At 40.2% G+C, this 21,563-nt stretch overlaps 1 protein-coding gene across 1 annotated transcript in view; it reads right to left on the bottom strand.

Moving 5' to 3' along the window:
- Positions 1 to 2,348: 2,348 nt before the first annotated feature.
- The window catches only part of SYNC (syncoilin, intermediate filament protein), a 372,167-nt gene continuing 352,952 nt past the window's right edge, over positions 2,349 to 21,563 (bottom strand). Inside the window, exon 4 of the mRNA XM_044059938.1 lies at positions 2,349 to 3,067. Within this exon, the coding sequence (XP_043915873.1) occupies positions 3,010 to 3,067 (58 nt within the window). The 3' untranslated portion in view covers positions 2,349 to 3,009. The remainder of the gene's footprint in view (positions 3,068 to 21,563) is intronic.

The following is a 21,563-nucleotide window of genomic DNA, read 5'->3' as shown; positions in this document are numbered from 1 at the left end:
TTCAGGGATTTTCTATTTATCAAACCCAAAAAATTCTGGGCATATCCTACATTAGTGGTAAAGGTGCCCATTCTATTGCTGTGTAAGTGAAGGTACTTAAGATTATGGAGTTATTGTTTACAGGAATTTTCTCTAAAACTTCCTTGGATCTAAAGTGATCATATAGAGACATGGAGGGAGTTCTTTAGCATGCTAAAAGCTGGTTGCTTTTCTTGTCTGTGGTGAACTCAGTTTCTAGTAGATCAATTTGTGGGTCTCTGTGTATCAGTCTAAATGTGATGTGGTCATAACTCTCAATTTGCAGACTTTAAAAATAGATACAAAGTAGGTACATCCATACAAAAATCTGGTCATCTAATTGGCATAAAATTTGAATGCGAAATAACTCAAAACCCTTTCTGTTTCCAGTACAAATGTGGGATACTACTCCGAAACATGTTTAATGAAGAGAGAGTGAGAAAAATGATGGAAAAATATAAGCACATTTTCAAAGAGTGTAAAATCTGTATTTTAATGAACTGTGTAACAAAATTCTACCACACAATGCCATTTATTTTTTTCTTCTGAAAAGGGAGCTGTAAGATGTGTGCCCTCTTTCTTTACATGATTGATGACACCAGTATGTTAGTTTTCTGTGTACCGCACAGCTTCAAAATGGGGTAAGTCAAGCCTGAAAATAGGGACATACCTCCTGAAATAGGTACATCACATGTAAGAGTAAATCAGGACAAAAATATGGATGTTCATTCAAAATAAAAGACACTTGAGTGGTCTGTATGTGGTCCCTGACAATTAAGGAAAAACCCCTGCAGTGTTCACCAGACCTGAAAGCATAATAGGTGAAAAATTCAGGTATGGAGGGGGGTACATTCTTTGCATTTAAACCAAGTTTCTGTAACTACACATACAAGAACTTGTTCAAGATGCAGGGGTACCTCAAGATCATCCAATTTGTTATTGAGATTTCTGGCATTGAGAAGAGCCACAGTAATGTGACCCAGTTTAGGGTTAAATAAATTTGTTAAGTTATGATGTGTTTGCCTAAAAAAGGCACTGTGGGACAACAAAGTCTTTAGCTGGTATGTGGAAACCAAGTGATGCAGGAATTATCTTCTCTTTATACCTAGAAATTGATCTTAATGAAGGAAGAATTCCAGTCAGGACCAGAGTCTTACCTGCATCTGTCTCATACATAGACAGTTTTCACATGTTTATCTGCATGTCCCTCAGGGTTTTGCATCCCCACATCATTCACTCCCACATGGGCCAACACCTTGTCGTAGTCATGCTTATCTCTAGAAAGGATCCTGAGGTCCCTTGTAATCTGTGCCACCTGAAAGGCAGCTGGCAGTAACTCTATTTTTGTCCAGCCTATTCAGTGAGGAATCTGAATGCCTAAATCACTAAACCAGTTTTATCACAAACTAATTTATTAATACTTGATTGGGAGCAACTTTACTGTTGGTGACTTGTAGGTACGCATGAAGCAGATGAGTTTAGAGACTTCCACTGATGCCTGTTTTTACAAGTTCTAGGAGATGGATTTTTTTCTGTATCAGCATATGACAAAATGAAGCACAAGGTTCAGTTCCAAAAATAAGGCCACCACACCAGTTCCAAGAAAGGCTGTATAAGCGCTTTTGTTCCTTTATTCACAATAAAACACGGAACTTCTTCAGATACAAAAAATACATCATTTCCTCTCCATTAAATACTGTTTAAAGGTCAGGTGACTTAACCTTTATTAAAAACAATAATTTGCAGTTAAATTCCTTTCCTAGGAACTTCCTCCCTTTACACCTTTCTTTGTTTATTTATTCCTACAACCTTGCTAAATCCCATCTAAAATATGTATGTACATGTATGAATATATAAAAACCTATGTAAACATTATACATTACAAATTGGCATTGGTTCCTTTCACCCCTACTACTAATACTTTTAAAGTAATGATTGATTTAAGTCTTATATGCCCTCATATTTAACAAGCTACTAATAGAAATCATACTGTTTAAATCAGGTTATAAGGCTACAGTGGTGGAAAGGATAAAAAATCATTCATTCATCATCAAATTTTACTTCTTCTCCTTTTGGCTTTTCTCAGTTAGGGGTCGCCACAGTGGATCACCTGTCCACTCATGATTTGCAGTTAAGTTTTATGGTGTTGAGTTGCCAGTCAAGTGCCCAACCTTTCACAGAAGGCACACACACACTTGCACTCACACCTAGGGCCAATTTAGAGTGTCCAATCCACCTACAGCATGTCTTTGGGAGGAAACTGGAGCACCCGGAGGAAACCCATGCGACCACAGGCAGGACATGCAGACTCCGCACAGAAGGCACCCCAGCCGAGGATTGAACCGGAGAACCTCTTGCTATGTGGCAGCAACACTAACCTCTGCACCACAGCGGCCACCCTCATCATCCAATTTACTATAAAAATTATTTGCACTTGGTTCACCAGATTTAATTTTCTGGAGGGTTATTTGTAAATGTAACAGAAACAATACATTAATTTGAATGAATAAAGTTTGATCCTCTTAATACCAGTTATTATTTAACATCTGAGCAATTTAGACTAATGCATGTGTGTTAATGGCACTGTAGTCAAAACGTTAGTGGTGGTCCACTGACCTTCCAATCTGCAAAGGAACTGTTTCCCAAAGGTAGTAGGCATGCCATGTACCATTGGATATGCAAACAAAAAATTACTTATATTAAATTTTACAGTACCAATGTATATATTTATTCACCTGCGCATATTTATAATACAGAGACAAATAAAGAGTAAACTAAAAACCTTCAAAACACAACATTTAGTTAGAAAGCGTCATGGAAATAACATCCTTTTCAAGCACATTTTGTGAACTTATAAATACCATACATGGTAATTCATTTAGTACTAGAAGGAAGACTATAGATTTTGTGGTGTGCCTTTATCAAAGTTAGTTCACATGCTTGTTGCAGACAATGATGGTGTATCAGATATGCAGTCCACATCATATATGGTTATTTTGCAGTTCCAGTCTGTGACCTTAAGAGTTGTGTATATACATCCAAGCAACCCCTAAAACAAAAAGAGAAAAACAATTGAAAAAAAATTAAGTTTTTATACATCAGGCAAACGTTTACTTAACACATTTACAGGGATTCAGAATTTAACTTTGAAGCCACAAACTATATTTTGGCCACTGAAACTGAGCCCAGGATCCAGAAATTTAAAATCTTTGACTGGATATGAGTTTAGATGTTTTGTAAGATATATTTAAGATATAAAGCAACTGCTTTCAAACACCTTGGACATGAATTAAATCTTAAGGAACCCATGTCCTGTTGTCCTTAAAATTTCATCTTCTAGATTATTGTGATAATTTTCATAATAAGATTATAATTACATGTTAATACACAAACATTTTCTGATGTGTAGCATGTTGATTTAACACAATTTGCTACTATCTTAGAAGTACTATTCTAAGTCATCATAATTAAGATCAAAAACTATCTCCAAGCAGAAGTACAATTAATTATGCGTGATGCAAATATTTGCAAACAGAAGTAAATACATTATGGTTAAAACATTGAAAGACTTAAAAGTGGCTTATGGTAATGCACGTATGGTATGTTTAGCAACAGGGTAGACAGACTTTTCCCTGCATGCTTTTATTAGTAACATTGAAAACATAGTGCATATAATTTGCAAACAAATTGCGTTTCATGCTGCAGCAGCTGGCATAGTTAATGGCAAAGGACAGCATGCGACATTTCAAAGACACAGGATCTGATATTGTCAATTTTCATTCATTCCTCAACCGCTGGGTTCAGATCCGGTCCTCGGATCTGACTCAGCCATTACAATAGCTCATGGCCAACTGAAACTCTTGAGCGCCTCCCTACCCATAATGGACCAACATAGCCAGCCTTAGGCATAGGCCAACTAGGCAGCTGCCTAGGGCACCACTCTAACAGAGGCGCTTTTCCAGTATTTATTTTATTTGTAGTAAAGAAATAGTTTCTTTAAAATATGTTAAATGAATACAGGAAAAAACTGAAAAGTAAGACAAACTGTGAAAAAAAGCAAGAAAAAAGTAATCTGTAAGGTGTAGGTAGACCAGGATGGGGGCACCATGTGCTGGTGGGGGGGGGGAGTTACTGTAAAGCCCTTTTGGCTAGGGCACCAGTTGACCAAAGGCTGGCCCTGTGCACCAATCCCTAACATACCTCAGATCTCATTTGCCGCTTGCACTTATAGACGTGGTCAGCTTCGCTTTGGATTATATTAAGAGAAATGTGAAATACGTGAATTTTTCCTCAAAATTTCTACTCCCAAATCTCTTCTTTAAGTCAGTGGTACAGCGGTAGCGTTGTTACCTCACAGCAAGAGGTTCTCCTGTTTGATTCTCGGCTGGAGTGCCTTCTGTGTGGAGTCTACATGTCCTCCCCATGGTCAAGTGGCCTCCAAAAGACATGCATGAATGGGCATGCCTTCACTGAAGGTTGGGTGTCATGCTGACAACTTGGCACCATAAAAAATTGACTGCCAATCATTAGCGGACCAGAGTTCCGCTGTGGTGACCCCTAACCGGGAAAAGCCTAAAAGACAAACAAACATGAGTATTTTCTTTTACCATTGCTGATATGTCTGTAAGCCTTAAGGTCCTTTCTCTTTGTATAACTTTACCTTTTACATGCTTGTGTACTCTTTAGTACCACTATTGGTACTTGTTTATCCTTTTTCCTTTTTTCTTCCTCCTTTCCCTTCAAAAAATGTATCTATCTTCTTCATTGTTAGTTACAGTCTTTGTTTAGGATGTCTGAAAAAGGCTTTAAAAAGTGTGAAAAATGTGGCCATAAGCTGCCTTGTTCTGATGCCCCTGATCTTTGCGTCTCCTGCTTGCTTGGGCTCAGATCACCCTAATGTAAATTGTGAAATATGTCAAAGTTTTAATTTGTGCATTATAGTGGACAGAAAAAACAAATTAATATTAAAAGATCTTCTTCTGATTTCTGTCTCAGAAGCCAAATCTGGAGCCCCCCCCCCAAATAGTTTTCAAGGACGGTCCAAAAAAGTCCCCGAAAAAGGTGGGTTCTCCCACTCCATATTCTATGGATCCTCGTCTCAAAAAATCCAAATGTGATCTGAAGCCATCCAACTCCAAGATGTCTTCAACATCCCCTAAAATGCCTTCAGGTCAGAGTATTTCCTCGGGTCCGAAACTCCCCATTTATAGACCCAGTTCCTTCTAGAGTTCTGTCTCTCTTCCTTGAGAGGTGGTGGTCCAAGTCACCAACTATTGCTTCTTCTGATTCTTCAGGAGTTTCATTGAAACCAATGTGGATAGAACGATGAGAAAGTTTCTGTTGGTGGAGTTGCAGATATAGATGGGGGTTCTCCTGCCTCTGAACCCCTAGGGTCAAGAAGCCTTAGCTATATCTGCCCCTCTTGTACTAGCTCCTTTTCCAATCTGACACTTCATTTCGGAGTTCTTGGATCTGAGTTTGCCGAGACCATCTGGTTTATATACGAGAGTACTGGTGTCCTCCAATCCAAAAGGTTCTCTGTATGCCCTGGCTCTGATGAGTTCAGAGCCAAGTGGCTCAGAGCCATAGTGTCCCAGTTGGATCCAAAGTATTGGAGTCAACTCAGAAGTTTTCAGACCTGTCTCTGCCCCTCAGAGCCTTGGCACTGGACAGCTCGGCTCTGGCCTCTATCTCAGGTGAATTTCCTTTAAAGCAGATGGAGCCAATGGGACAGAAGCATGGATTCTGGGTTCCATTGGCTTCCTTCTCCCAGGGACAGTCTGCTTTCAAGGTTAGGTAGAGAATTTTCTCTGCTTTGGCAAGATGGATGGTCTCTCTGTCTCAGATCTAGCTTCTACATCCCATGTGTATATGCGCTAAGAGCCTTGAAATTCAACTTCATAGGGACAACCAGTCCAACACCTCCAGTCTACCCAGCAGGGTATTACCCTCTCTTCTGACACTTCCCCAGAACATCTCACCGAGGAGTTACCCTGGATGAGAAAGTGCAAAAGGAGGCCCTTAAATTTCCATCAAAAATCTATCACAGAAGATGTAAATTTTGACAAAGGGGAAGGATCCCCCAGATCACACCCAAAGATGTCTCAGTTGGAGACATTCTGGAGATTTTCAAGCAACAGGGGTGGTTTGTCCTCCCAAATCCTTCCCTGGAGGAATCAGTTTATGGAGGCATTTGGATCCAGCCTGTGTACCTCCTAGATAACTTCGTCCACTGATGAGCTCATTAATTTGATCTCTCAACAGGAGTGGAAGAAACCTGATGCAGTTGAACCCATACCCAGGAGACCAGACCAAATTATGGCACATCCAACAGGAAGGGAACACTGGAGCAAGGGAGTACCTGTAGATGCTATGGTCATGGCAGTGGCCATGGAGAAGGAACTTGCGGAGCAAAGTTCCACTGTTCATTCCCCCTTAATAAATAGTCCAGGGCTTTGGACAGTTTTGGGAAGTTTGTGTATGCTGCAGAGACCTTTGCCCTTAGGTCACTGAATTACTTGGTACATTTTACAAGATTACAAAGAGATTTGATTAAGGAATTGTCAAATACTCTTTCAGGGTCCACTACTGCAGATGCTGAAGCTATGGTAGCCTTGCAGTTGGTAACCCTTCCATCTATCTCAAATTCGCCCATGAGGATGATCTCTCATGCAGCTGAGGGTACCTCATGGGTGGCAGGTTCAGGCATTACAATAAGGAGACATGCTTGGATGCACTTGTGTGATTTTGTGGAGCCTTTCATGTGATCTTTCATCAGTGCCCCTTTTGACAGATCCTTCTTGTTTGACCCAAAAGTGAAAGACACACTCTCCAGGTGTGAGAAGGATGGAAACACACTCTCTCTCTCTCTCTGCTGTAGAAGTATGTTTTTCAACCCACCAAAGGACCTTTTCTAGGAATCAACGAGATGGATGGAAGATATGGTTCAAAATATCTCAGGGTTCCTTTCCAAGATCCACATGGAGATGGTTCTCCCAGAGGCAGAGGGGGGAGCACTAAGGGAAGACAACAGTCATGCGACAAAGGTGGTCTGCAAAACCAAGGGTCTATATATTCCTTCTCTGACAGATCCTACCTGCGCTCCTGAAAGGAGGCCAGATTGTCCCCTATGGAGGTTATTGGGGTTCATTTATTCCTGCACCAGAGAGCCTTTCTAGATATCACAAAAGACACATGGGTGCAGAGGATTATTTCCAGAGGTTATATAATTATCTTTTCCCTTCCACCTCCATTCACACAAAAGTTACCGGATGTTCCACCCAATAAGAGGAAAGCAGCAGCACCAGAAATACAAAAGCTGCTAGAAAAGAGTCATCCAAGAGGACCCACCAGACTAGAAAGGATCTGCAACTTACTCAAGACTCTTTTTTAGTGCCAGAGAAAATAGGGAACTGGAGACCAATTCTGGATCTCAGCAACTTGAACAAGTCAGTTCAACACTAAAAGTTTTGGATGGTCACTGTTCAGTCCATCCTGCCTTTTCTAGGCAAGGACAACTGGATGTGCTCGATAGACCTTCAAGATCTGTACTATCACATAAAAATTAACAGGCAGTCCAGAAGGCTCTTACATTTCTGGCTGGGAGCCAGTCATTGCCAGTTCAGAGCTCTGCCCTTTGGTCTCACCAGAGCCCCCAGGATGTTCACCAATTGCATGGTAGTGGTGGCATCTCACTTGAGACTGCAGGGATTTGGGGTGTTTCAGTATTTAGACAACTGGCTCATTACTGCTCCGACCAGGCATCTACTCATAATAGCGAAAGACCTGGTACTCTAAACTTGCTCCCTTCTGGGAATCACAGTAAACTACAACAAATCTCAGGTGCATCCATCTCAAACACTGGAATTCATAGGAATACATTTCAATGCAGTATCTGTAATAGCATCACTTCCCCTAAACAGAGTACAAACTTTAAGATTCCCGATTGCAAAAATGATTCACAACACCAGAATTTCAGCCTAATTAATTCTTCAAGCATTGGGGTCAATGTCAGCAGCCATAGTTCTTGTTCCCCTGGCAAGATATTTTATAATTCTTCAGTGGATGCTAGGGTCCCAATGGTCAAGTCTTTATCAGAGGATGTCAGTTCAAATAAGGATCACAAAGACATGCAAGAAGTACCTTTGGTGGTGGATAAGGTTAGACCAGCTTTTACAAGGCTGGCTGTTCATTCCTCCTCAACCTGAAGCCATAGTGACCATGGACAGATCCCATATTTGGTGGGGAGGGGAGCACTTCCTTGGGAAAACAGTCCAAGGCACCTGGTCCCCAAAGAGGACAATTTGCATTTAAATGTTCTGGAGATTACAGCAGTCCTTTCAGCTTTGCAAGCCTTTCAGAATGCTCTACCTCTGGGAACAATTGTGATCAAAATGGACAATATGTCAGTAGTTTAATACATCAACAAATAAGGAGGAACCAGGTCTTATTCCTTGTGTGGCAATGGACAATCTCATCTAACCATTTTCTGATAGTGGCACTCATTCCGGGGAAGTCCAACATGATACCAGACGAATTGAGCAGGTTCATTCTTCTACCTTACAAGTGGTCTCTAAACAAAAAAGTGACAAAGGCAATTTTCTGTCAATGGGGCCAGCCTTCTGTGATCTTTTTACATCTCCCCTAAACAAGCTCAGCAGCTTCTTTGCCATAATTGCCCCGATGGGAGAATCACCAAGGGATGCTCTGTTCCATGATTGACCCTCTGGTCTTCTCTGTGCTTATCTACCAACCTATTGATTCCCAAATTCCTACAGAAAGCTGCAAGGCTGAAGAGCAAAGTCATACTCATTGCACCCTACTGGCCTCGACAGGTTTGATTCCCCTTCCTTTGGCCTCATTGTCTTTACCCACTTGGATTCTGGATCCGATTCCAGACCTACTGTCTCACCCAACAGGCATGATTCATCCAGCCATCTAAAACCTCAAGCTAACAGCAAGGTTTCTCCACTTCCACTAATAGTCAGACAACCTATGCTGTCATTTCCTGTCTGTCATATACTTATGTCTTCCCTTAAAGCTCCACTAGGAAAATCTACAAGAGTAAGTGGAAGATCTTTGTTTGCTGGGCACATCAAAAACATGCCAATCCCTTTTCAGCCCCTACATAGACTGTATTAGAGTTTTTGGCAGAACTTTTCAATGAGAAGCTAGCTCCTCTACAATTAAAGTTCAATTGGCAGCAATCTTTAACTTTCATATAGGAGATAATTCTTCCCTAGCTTCTACTAAGATATGCATAGTTCTTAAGAGGTACTATTTTACTTAGATCCACCTTACAAAGATCCTACTCCTCCATGGGATTTGAACCTTGTTCTGCAGGCCTTAATCCATTCCCCCATTGAACCAGTTGCAAAATGTAATCTTAAATTTTTAACCAGGAAGACCTTATTTCTAGTGGCTATTACCTCTGCCAGGAGAATTTCAGAACTTCAAATGGTATCCTTTAAACCTCCTTACTTGATTTTCCATAAGGATAGGGTTACATTAGGAACTAACCCTTTCTTCCTTCCTAAGGTGGTGTCAGAATTCAGTGTCAATCAGTCTATTAACTTGCCCATTTTCTTCTCAAAATTTGAAAACAAAGGTGACTACATTACATTTACTTGATGTCCATAGACAGCTGTGTTCCTACTTACACAGAATAAAAGATATTAGAAAATCTGATCAATTATTTATATCCTTTGCAGATACCAAATTGGGCAAATCTGTAACAAAGGTGACATTGGCAAGATGGATTATGGATTGCATAGCCTTTATCTATAATAAATCTGGCATTTCATTACCAAAACCTTTAAGAGGTCACTCTATAAGATCTATGGCAACTTCATCAGTATTTTTATCCAATCATTCCATGGATGACATATGTGCAGCTGCTACTTGGACTAATCATCATACTTTTATTACTCATTACAAATTAGATCTGGTCTCGAGGGGAAGAATAACCTTTGGTTCAACTGTACTCAGGCACATCCTTCCTTGGAGTCCACCTGGATATCAGGTAGCTGGGGTCTCTGTCCCATTGGTTGAGGAATGAATGAAAATTGACATCAGATAAAGAAGTTATGTACTTACCATAATATTTCATCTGTGTTGTCCATTTTCATTCTTCCTCAACTCCCCACTTGTCAACCCCAACCTTTGTTATCATGTATTTCCTTTGTTAGGAACATTATTCAAATATGTAGTATTTATGTCCTCTGGCAGACAAGATCTGAGGTATGTTAGGAGTTGATGCATTATGGGAAGGGAGGAGCTTCAGAGTTTCAGTTGGCCATGAGCTATACTAACGGCCAAGTTGGATCTGAGGATCGGATCCGAATCCAATGGTTGAGGAAGAATGAAAATGGACAACACAGATGGAATGTTATGGTCAGTACATAACTTCTTTTCCTAAAGAAGTGCATCTCCCTGTATTGCACATTATGCAGTATACGCAAATGTATGCATAAAAAAGATGTGAAGAAATTTGTGGAACCAAATCAGGCAGTAATGACATGAAAATCCAGGTAGGCAAAAGAATGTCACAATTCATTGCAGTGCGTACAGCAGCTTGTGTACCTTTCTGCCTGATTCTGCAAAGATGCACTGCATGCACGAAATTACAGAGTTGCATACCAGCAAAATGCTAGCAGTGGCAGCAGTTTGTGGTCAGCATCATTTGCTTATTGGTGCTGCAGCTGGCCCTGTTTTGGTTGTGTGTTATGGCAAACTGTAGGAACAACAAAGGCTTAGATGGTGGCTGATATACCACAGTATGACTGACCAACAGGTATGTGACAACTTATGTGACTGTTGAGACATAGTAATGAGTCTGGTAGACATGTATTTCCCACATGCTGAATATAGGGGAATACATGGTGTTCCTGTGGAGTCCATGTATGTGCAGGCCTGCATCTCACCTCTATCATACCTTCTAGTGAGGAGACTTCCTACAAGGCCTTATGGTTGGTAGGTGGAGGCTTATTGTTTAAAGTGTTTAATCATACAGAAACTGCATGTAGCTATTACTCTCACTCTTAAAATTATATAATTTGGTCTGCATTGCAAGTGATGCTATATGCCCCCACCCCCTGGATCCATGACTTATGACTCCTGTCTGCAGTCCAAAAACTGTCTGAAATGCTCTTCAACACTGCCCATGTTGAGTCCCAGAATACAAGTAAATGGCTTTGGTCTGCTGTAGGCATACTTCTGTTGTCTTGAGACATTTGGTGGAGCACTGCTGTACTCCCTTGTCGCAACTAACAAGCTGGTTGCTGTCTGTGCCATGCTGCACAACATGGTTATATTTATATTTTTTATATTTAACCTTTGTTGACTAGATTAGTTACACTAGGCTAGCAGCCTCTTTTTAGGTGAGAGCCTAGGTAGTATTTATACTACTAGAGGAAATTTGGCCAGGGTATTGGGGAACTTCCACTTCTCTCTTTGATAGGTGCAGTGAATCTTTTACATCCACCTGATGCAGAAACAAGCTGTTCAGATGTACTGTATGGCTGCAATAGGACCTGTCCCAGATATCACAGTAGTAGCAGCAAGAAAGGACAATGAGGTATAGCAGGATAAAAAATGTGTGAAGAACCACCACTAGAGTGTGGTAGGCAAAGTATATGGTGGTGCTGGTAAAACCACAATGTCTGGTTGACAGCTATAGGCCATGGCAGTCATAAAATTACAGTGTCATAGAGACTACACATGATATATGCAGTTTTGCTGTTAGATTATAGAGACCATTGTATCACTGATCACAATGAGCATCATGCATCATTTCAATAACACACAAGATGGAGGGTGTTGTGAATGAAAGTCATCATCATTTACATAGGGAAAAGAAGACAGAATAGACTATCAATCCAAACTGAATGGGGCACAGACCACATGCTAGAGGTAAGGGAAACATGTCACAGGAGGTGAAGGTGGGGGGCACAGTGGCTTGAGTGTAGGACTGCCTGGAGTGAGAAGCCTTGTGAATTTTTGTGACACAGATTATATGCCACTGCATGACCTGGACTTAGATGTAGGGTGTTGCTAGCTGGGACATGGATGAGGTGCCACTATGTGACCTAGACCAAGTTTTGCATTATGCTGACAAGGGTTACCAGGGCTTGTAACCCTTCTGATAATGATGGGATGCCACTGTGTTGGATCTGTATGTAGGGTGCTGTCAGGGTGTACTAGGATTTGTGACCTCCACTGAGAGGGATGGGATGCCACTGTGTGACTTGGACCTGTATGCAGTCTGCTCTAAGGGGTTACCAGGGCTTGTAACGTCCTTTGATATGGATGTGATTACATTATGTGACCTGGACCTGGATGCAGTTCACCATGTACACCCATGACAAGGATTGCTGGACTTTATAGCTTATAATCGCAACAAAGACCCTGGTACATGTTCACCACAGATACATACCCAACTCTATTTGCAAATGATCCAGTCAGTGTTGCCACCCATGATGGCATAGGCATGTTAACTAGAGAGATGCTAACTGCAACAGGGTGTCCCACCAGAGCCTTCATAGTACCCATAATTTCCCAATGTCTGTACTCCATATCTAGACAGAGCTGACAAAGGTGAAGGCTAATGTCCTTATGGATATCATGTAGCTCACTCTCCAGATCCAATGCACACTGTGTGTCAGCAGACTGTGCCTGGATGACATTCCTGTGCATCTTTTGATTTATCACCAGTGCTGCCCTCATCTCACTGATCAAATGGGAACTATGATGCTGTAACCTGCCCCTAGGACACTGGTCTTTGGTAGGTATGACCACATCAGAAGCAATGTAAACATGTAAACCTACCTGTTCTGACACAGGGGAAGTGATTATGACAGCATTATCTATAGAAGGTTCCTCTCCCTTTTGGGATGCTGGATCCCATACAATCACATTGTTCACAGTATTTCTGGATGTATCTCCACCTTGTGTGGAGAGTGTGTCTCCACCCAAGAATGACATGCATAATGCTATTGTTCCGCAGCCTGTCAGTTTATTCATTGTTGGATGCAGTTGTGGTGCTAATATCAGCCCTTTGTCCATCCTTTGACATTAAATCACTTCTTCCACCAGTGTTACCTTTGAATGCAAACCACATAGAACACCATGGTGAATCCAATGACATATACTACTAGTATGCTCATATGGCATGCAAACCAGGGTATTCATTCAGGAAATGATGTTGTACGCAACCTAACTTTCAGTGGAGGCAAAACATTGTTGCAGGCCTGAGGTGACTGTGAAAACAAATATACACCATGCCGACTTGATTATACTATGCTCTGTATGTCTAAAACAGTATATAGGCAAACCTTGCCATGTAGTATCAGTCTAGTCTGTTACACACAAAAATACTGAGAGTCTGGGGGTCCTGACCTCATCATTCTGACCACCTTCAGGCAGAATGCATGGTGCATCACCTCCAGATAAAGACAAGAAGAGTTCTTCCAGCTCCGTAAGCCTAGTGAACCCTATAGGCCATCGCTAGGGTACATTGCTCAATTTTAATCTGTCATACTTTGCACTTGGCTCACCCAAGTGTATAAATGAGGTGCCAGTGACACAGTCCTTTGGCATGTTCTGCCCTCCCATTCTATTGATGTCCTGCAGCAAGGGCTGCCTCACCTTATTCTGTAAGTGTTAGCTTGTGTCTCCCTGTACCCAAAGACACACATCATGCTGACAGAGGGCTTGCAATAGGATCACATCTTCTGCAGTTCTGAAATTTTCCAGCCTCTACCTGACTAGTTGTCCTCTGGACATGACGAGGTGCATAAACATAGGAAATGCAGTGCCACATATTTACTGTGATTATGAATATTGAGGCATCCAGGTAGTGTAAAAGTACCTGTTTCACACAAGTGCATATTGGTATGTTGCAACATAGAAATTCATTACAGCTTCTGCTAGCCTTTAAAATAGTTAGGTGAGATATGGTGCATGATAATGTTGCAGTGAACAACCTTTGCATATAACTGAGAAATGACTGGGTGTGAATTTCAGAACTAGGAGAAGGGAAGGGGATTATAGGTCATGTTGTTGGCTGTCTGAAACACAGCCAAAGGTACTTCTACCCATATGTTAGCCATGGTTGAATGTCTCTGTAACATAATCACTGGAGAAACCAGATCTAGCATATTACAAAGTCATGTTACCCATCTAACAAAAATGCAGTTAAATTAGTTTCCTTAGAAAAGAGATCCTGCTTTCATACACCTTGAAAGAACTATCTGTCATACCATTTACCTCTGTTTCCATTACTGACCATTTTTAAACTACATTGCTAGCCCTGAGTCTCCCCTCACCTGCAAATCATTGTAGACCTAAAACATGGTTGTAGGCAGAAATGTCTTTTGTGCGATAATTGTGAGTACACCTTCAATACACATTTCTGTGATGAAAAGGGTAACTTTCTCTGTAACATACAGTGAACTGCAGCTATATTGGATATGTTTAGAACTACCCTTACTAGGCACGGTAGCCCATTGTTAGAGCATACCAATATACCTGTCAAACCTGAGTACTGTTATATCAGTCCTATGACATATGAAAACAGTTGTCAAAATGAAAAATATACACTTTTACCAGCAAAATTCAGATATGTAAATAGCACAGGAAGTAACCTTCCAAAATGTATTGTCGTGCCTATTTTTCCATTAAACTGTGAATAAAATGGTGACACATTACCAAATGAACAGCAAAAAGTAAAAAGACAAACTGAAAAACACTGAAGCACTGTGTCGAAAGGTGACCCAAGAACAAACGACCAACTAGAATAATTACGTTTATTCCACAAATAATAAAATACGTATTGGGAGCGCTTTCATATAATACAATATTATACTTCATCAGACAAAGACCTAACACATTCTGTTCATTTTAAACTTTCAAATAATGGTGTCATCATGATGTCATTTCCTTTGTCTTAATTAATTGCTTTCCAAATCAAACAATACATATTACAACACCACATTCACTAACATAAACAATTAAAAAATAATTAAAAAATATTATGTTCCCTATTGCCCACACCAGCCTACCTACTATAAACATGTGTGTATGCTTATATAAAATACTTAAAATGCAATTATAAAATTTATATACATCTATTATTTTATATAAATTAATTAACTTAAGCATTAAGTACACTATAATCAAATGTCAATTCATTATAAAAATGTATATATTTTCTAAAATTCTAAAAACTATGTACATATATTACATATATTATATTACCAAATGATGTAAACTTGTACCTTTTTACCTATGTTTTAGTGAAATACATGTTTATAGTATGAATGTCTTTAAATCAACTAGTTATGCAACTTTGCCCATCAGAGTATTTCTAGACAGCTTATGTATGGGACACATGTCAAATGATGACATTTCACAATGCATGTGCAAGACATTCTAGATGGCTGTTCATTGCACAACTGCATTTTGTGAAGATGTGCTACTCACAGTTCCAAAACACATATGGTGATACTACTACTCCTTGCTGAGGTTCATACAGTCACTGTTGCTCATTGACCTAATTACATAGCCATGTTTGATTCAAGGAGAAGGAATCGCACATAATGCATAAACAACACAATGATCTTGTTTTTTCCCCCGCTTTGGGATTATATCGGCAGGCAGCTGGGTGCACATGATGGTTAATTTAAAAACGTGGTTGGCCAGTATCACTTAAGATGTATTTTAATAATGGCTTCAGGTAGGCCTTGGTGTATGGATCAGTGGCATCGCCCTGATCTCCACTTTAGTGGGAAGAAGCTGTTGAACAACAGCATCCTAAGATATATTGTTTTGTTTTAATGCTACCTGCATAACTTTCAGTGAATTAGTTACATTCTCTACAGGGTTAACCTTGAGAGAATGTGTCAAGTGCTATCCTTGCATGTCAGGGGTGCAGTCTGTAACTTGTTGCGACACAGTATGCATTATTTAATCACATTTTGTAATGTGTAGATCAGTAAACCTAGGTAACACTGGCATCCATTGAGACATGGGGTATACCTATAACTCAGTACTGTACACACACACACACACACACACACACACACACACACACACACACACACACACACACACACACACACACACACATATATATATATATATATATATATATATATATAAAAACATGTGTGTGTGTGTGTGTGTGTGTGTGTGTGTGTGTGTGTGTGTGTATGCATACAGGGGTACGGCCATTTATCAAAACACCCAAACAATGACATTCACAAAGTTGACCAGAAAACAATGACTTTGCAGACTTCACAATCTTGGCATATGCAAAACAAACTTTAAAAACTTAAACTAAAACATGATTTTTGCAGGGGCAAGCCCCCTGTCCCCTCACACCCCCTGCTTATTATAAATATTAACTCCAAGATCAAACAATAGTGGGGAAAGGGCATATTTCCCTATGTGGAATATTTTGCAGTCTTGCTCGCTTGTCAACCATCTGTTTAGTTGACCAAAATTTGTCGGCTAAACAGATGTTGATTGACTATACAGTCAACAATATTAAGCTGACCCATATCTATAAATGTAGCTCCCACTGTATTTCATGTAGAAGTAATAGACTGTAGTTTTCTATTACACCACAAGGTGGAGCTCCTTTTCAGGAATATAAAAGACAATTTCGAAAGTGAAAGAGGATTCTGGAACACTAGCTGAAGGAGGGAAGACTGATACCAGTAGTTCCACGCCTGCTATGATTCAGCAAGAAAAGGAGTCCCCTTGGGCCTAGTACAGAGAAGCCATAAATGATTACCAGAGTTCTGGTAGGTGATTTTCTACTTTTTAATCACAGGAACCACAGCGCCTGGTCACTAGGATATTCTTGATGGAGTGGTGAGCGGCTCTGGCCATCATTTTATATTTTTATAAGATTGTGGTCCCACCCTTTAATGCTTTGTGGATTACAAATAACTGGGATCCATATGAGCTCCAACTTTGGCCCCATCATGCCGGGAGCAAGACTGTAAGTAGTCACTGGCCAGTGAACAAGGTATAATAGAATGTTTCATAGTTGGTCTGTTAGAATTGATCAATGGGGTAGAGGGTGTTAGTACTGCTGAATGGCATCATATTCTCTCATATTTGTATTGTGGCACTATAAATTCTCATTGTTCAATGACATTGCATTTTGCTCGTGTTAGTACTGCTGCCTTCAACAATTTTGCTGCTCAATGACATTGCATTTTCTCATATCTGTATTGTTGTATTATGACTCTTTTATTGCTTAAAGACATTGGATTTTTTCCCCGTGTTTGAATTGCTGCATTATAAAGCTTTACTGCTCATTGATATTGCCTTCTTTGTGCATGTTTGAATGTCAAGACCTTCTTCTGTTGAGTTCTGGTGAAGAGGGTGAATGTATGTTTTCATTGCATGCATATCTCACCTTGCCTTATTGCTAACTGGTGCACTGTTGAAATAATTTGTTTATGGTTGTGCTATTGCCTTTTTAAACTAGATGTGTCACCTAGAATAAAATATGTCCCTCTTGCCACCTTAGTGTGTTGGGCCTAATAGGGGTGTCACCAGAGTCAGGTAGGAAGGAACCCATATCTCTTCAGCTACACCTGTGGGTGTGCTACATTTGGAGGCTCGTCCGGGATTTCCTGTACTGCCTTGGACTCCACCCTATTCCCCTGTATGTGTGGAAAGCAAATTCAGCAGAAACATGAACCTATAAGTAGCTGCTAAGTGGTGCAAACAGCACAATGCTCAGTCAGAGCATTGCTTAGTTCTGGTGTTGCCAGGGGTCACATGGACTGATATGCCAATACATCAAGTCACAGGATAGATATATATATATATATATATATATATATATATATATATATATATATATGATGAAAGTTTGAATGTGCAAAAGAGTGAATGTTAGAGCATCGAGCCTGGTTACTCGAAAACCAAAATCTACTTTTTTCCAGCCAGGCACTCCCCTCTGCTCCCCGGCTCCTTGTTAATTATATATACTGACTCTGAGATTGCACTACAATGAGGAAGAGAGCAAAATCTCAGTCCCCACTGTACCTCAGTCCTGTACAGTAGAGCTTCACATATGTTGTTCCCTTCCCTTTCCTTTTCCTTCACATGGTGAAGGTTACAGGCAAAGAACACTAAGCAGAGCAAGATTCCCTTTCTCCAGGCACAGTTTCAAGCTAATGCTGGTGGATCCTCAGGCATTCTCAAGCCAGTCAAATGTTATAATCCCTCCAACAACATGTCTTGCAATCTGAACCATAGCTTTTTTTTCAGTAGAATGTACTTGAAACAGTTCCATTGAGAGGAGCCTTATAACAGGCTCAGATCACTTCAGCTGGCTCCTCATGACCCAAGAAGTGGTATCTTTACTCCAAGATTCTCTCATATTTCCAGATTCCTCACTCTGTCACAAATAAAAAGCTCAGTGAACCTGCCAAAAAAAAAAAACTGAGTTCCTCATTTCTGCTATTGTACATGAAATGTTATGCTTTAAGTCACTACCCATTGTTAATGATGATGGAAGAGGATGGGGAAGCAGCTTTGTCTGAGAACTCATTTCCTTTTCATCACCTCAAACTGTTTATGCACCTGCAAGACTCAAGCTGCTAAAATAGTACATTATAGTCTAATACTCCTCTTTTCTATCACTCACAAACATGATCTCAAGGTACATGAACTCCCCCTATTAGGGGCAGCTCCCACCCCCAAAACAAACGTGAAAAGATCAGTCCAGTCTTTTCTAGAGAAATAATATAGACATAGACTTGGTGGTGCCAAGTCTCACTCTAGCCACTGGGATCTCAGCAGCAAATCAGTCATGTACTGTCATTCATGGTTAGATAATGCCAAAGGTCATCAGCTGATCATGGCCAGCAAAAACTGACATGGCTTTGCACAAATGCACTCTTTCCAGCTCTCTAAATTTGTTTCATATTTAAAGAGTTTCTAGTGAGATGCAAACTGAGAAAATAGAAGATGGGACAGTGAGTGAAATAACAGAAGTTAAGAAAAGCCACTATGAATAAATGGTGATGGAGACTTTAGGCATGAAGGCATTAAGGAGAGATTAAACAATTAAAGCTTAAAGAAGGACAGGGTTAAAGTCAAAAAGAGATATAGAAAGAAGCAGATAGCCTGACTATAAGGATCACGCTTCTGAATGTGAAAATGGATGCAACAGTTAACAGAGCATGTAAGATCATCAACAACTTTCTGACATGTGAGAAAATGTTTTGGAGGCAAACTTCAATGACCCTATGGTGACCAAAGTAAAAAGGACCTTTAAGGTCTCACCTAAACTGGATATGAATATAGATTATTTACTGAGGATGGAAAGAAGGAGCAAACAGATTGGTTGACCACACCACATAATGTGCAAGTTTCACTTCAACACCTTAAAGGAGTAATGTCTGGAAGAGGGTTATGGTTATAGGAAGTGTATAACTCCAAGATAGAAAAGGGTAGAACTGAGAAGTGTGCAGTTATTCGAGGTATAGATGTCCAGGTTGTGCAGCATTTCTCCACAGAACTAAACAGAAAAAGAATGGCCCTGGGATTCATGAACAATTGTGTAGGCTTCGTGCAAAGCCTATACAATGTTTACATGCTAACATGACCAGCAGTGCCAAATGCATATGCATGCTGATCATCACGCTAACACACATACAAGCACGTTTCCATGGGTAGCGACAGTGTTGGTGCCCTGGAAACCATGTTGAGCAACATGAGCACACACAATAAACAAACAAGCTTGTCTATGGGCAAACCTCTTAAGCGTGTTCACGCAGAAAACAAGAAGAGCTGTATAAGGTAAATAATGCATGCTGTACACAGGCAGGTTCTGTGCACATAAATGAAACATATACATGCAGAAATAAGTAAGAGGGGTGGGGTTATGGCAAGGGCAACTACAATACATGGGTTACCAGACAGGATAAGTGTACTGAGGACAATGTGCACAGAACACAAACAGATGTATACAGAAAGATCTAAGAGGGGGAGGGTAAATGTTCAAATTCTAGTATGATAATTGATGTGAAGGTGTTTATGTCACAAAGACAAATTTGTAATAATAAAGTTTTGCAGTACATATGTCAGAATAATTAATGGTGGAAATGATTCCTGAGCAAATGTAAGTAAATAAAAGCAGACATGATATAGGATGTGACAGTTATACAAAGTCACACTGTAACAAAGGGGAATTGTATGACATTTGAATATCACTGACATACTGAGTTGAGACAGTACACACATAATGAGATATCTGCACAGTGAACATTTTGTCACTGTAACATTGAGCAATAGGAATGACACAGAAGCAAAAGTCTCCTTTTGCAAGACTTGAACCCATGCCATCAATGTCAACACTGACCTGTGCATTAACTGTGTACACTGCAGAAATAGGCCTAACACATGAATGAGAAGGATCACCCTTGTTGGGAATTGTGCACCTAAATATTGTAATAGTTGTGCATGCCATATGTAGGTCTGTGTGGGAACAGAGTGTGCCGGTCATAATACCATTGCATAATGCACTCCTGCTTGACATTGCTATTGTACAACAGACAAGAACAGATAAAAGCTCCACACCATGATGCAATGTATTCCCTAGAGTTGTGTATTGTTGGCATCTGCCACAGGCGGTAGCAATGGGTATTGTGACAAATGAAATTAATGTGTGACTTAAGAAAGGATCCCTGAGAATGAATGTCATATCAGCATGAAAGACTTAACGGCAATTGAGTATGCTTATGTGACACAGTTGTGATCAGTCCTATGTTATTGTGCCATTGTCAAGGATGGGTACTCTGTATGTCTGTACACATACCACCAAAGAACTGGAGCACACTCATGTATATCACAGTATTCAATGCATGTGCCAAGGTAGCACTCTCACCATTACATTGGCAGAACAAATGTGTATTTTCAAATGTGTTCATGTAACATATCAAGGGATAAGACTGATGTGATATAATGGCTGTTGTGTGATGTCAGTATGCTCACAATATGAATCTCTGTGCTAGAATTCAACATCAGGCTGTACAACTCCTAGTGACAAGAAGGCTGTTAATTGCATTCACCACAGTGAAACGGATATCACCGTTGTTGACCTCCACAAGTGTGAAGTCATTCAATCAGCTGTTCTTTAGCTGTCCATAAATTAAATCTCTAAAATTGATTGGGGAGGCCTCAGCCTCCCTAAATGTGCAAAGTATAATTGTGGCAGATGCCTTTCCTGCATAACAGTCAAGGACACAAAAGCTTACAGTCACTCAGTGCTGGTTTAGAACACTTGCCTAACAGTTAATAAAATCAACATTATAGTGGGATCAATGTAATGCCAATTGTAATATTCGTGGTTATGTGAAAGCATTACATCATGTGTATGAATCAAAGAATATGTTTCCATGTAATTACTTAAAAAGATCATGTGTTTGAATCAATAAATATGTGTCTCTGTAATTACTTAGAACGATTCTTACAGTACATCAGACAACATTGCCTGATGCTAGATATACCCAAACACA

This window comes from Protopterus annectens, chromosome 1.part2 (assembly GCF_019279795.1).
Source record: "Protopterus annectens isolate FY-2018-M chromosome 1.part2, PAN1.0, whole genome shotgun sequence".
Taxonomy (NCBI): Eukaryota; Metazoa; Chordata; order Ceratodontiformes; family Protopteridae; genus Protopterus; species Protopterus annectens.
The sequence above is the reverse complement of the archived record's forward strand: the minus strand, read 5'-3'. Positions and strand labels throughout refer to the sequence as shown.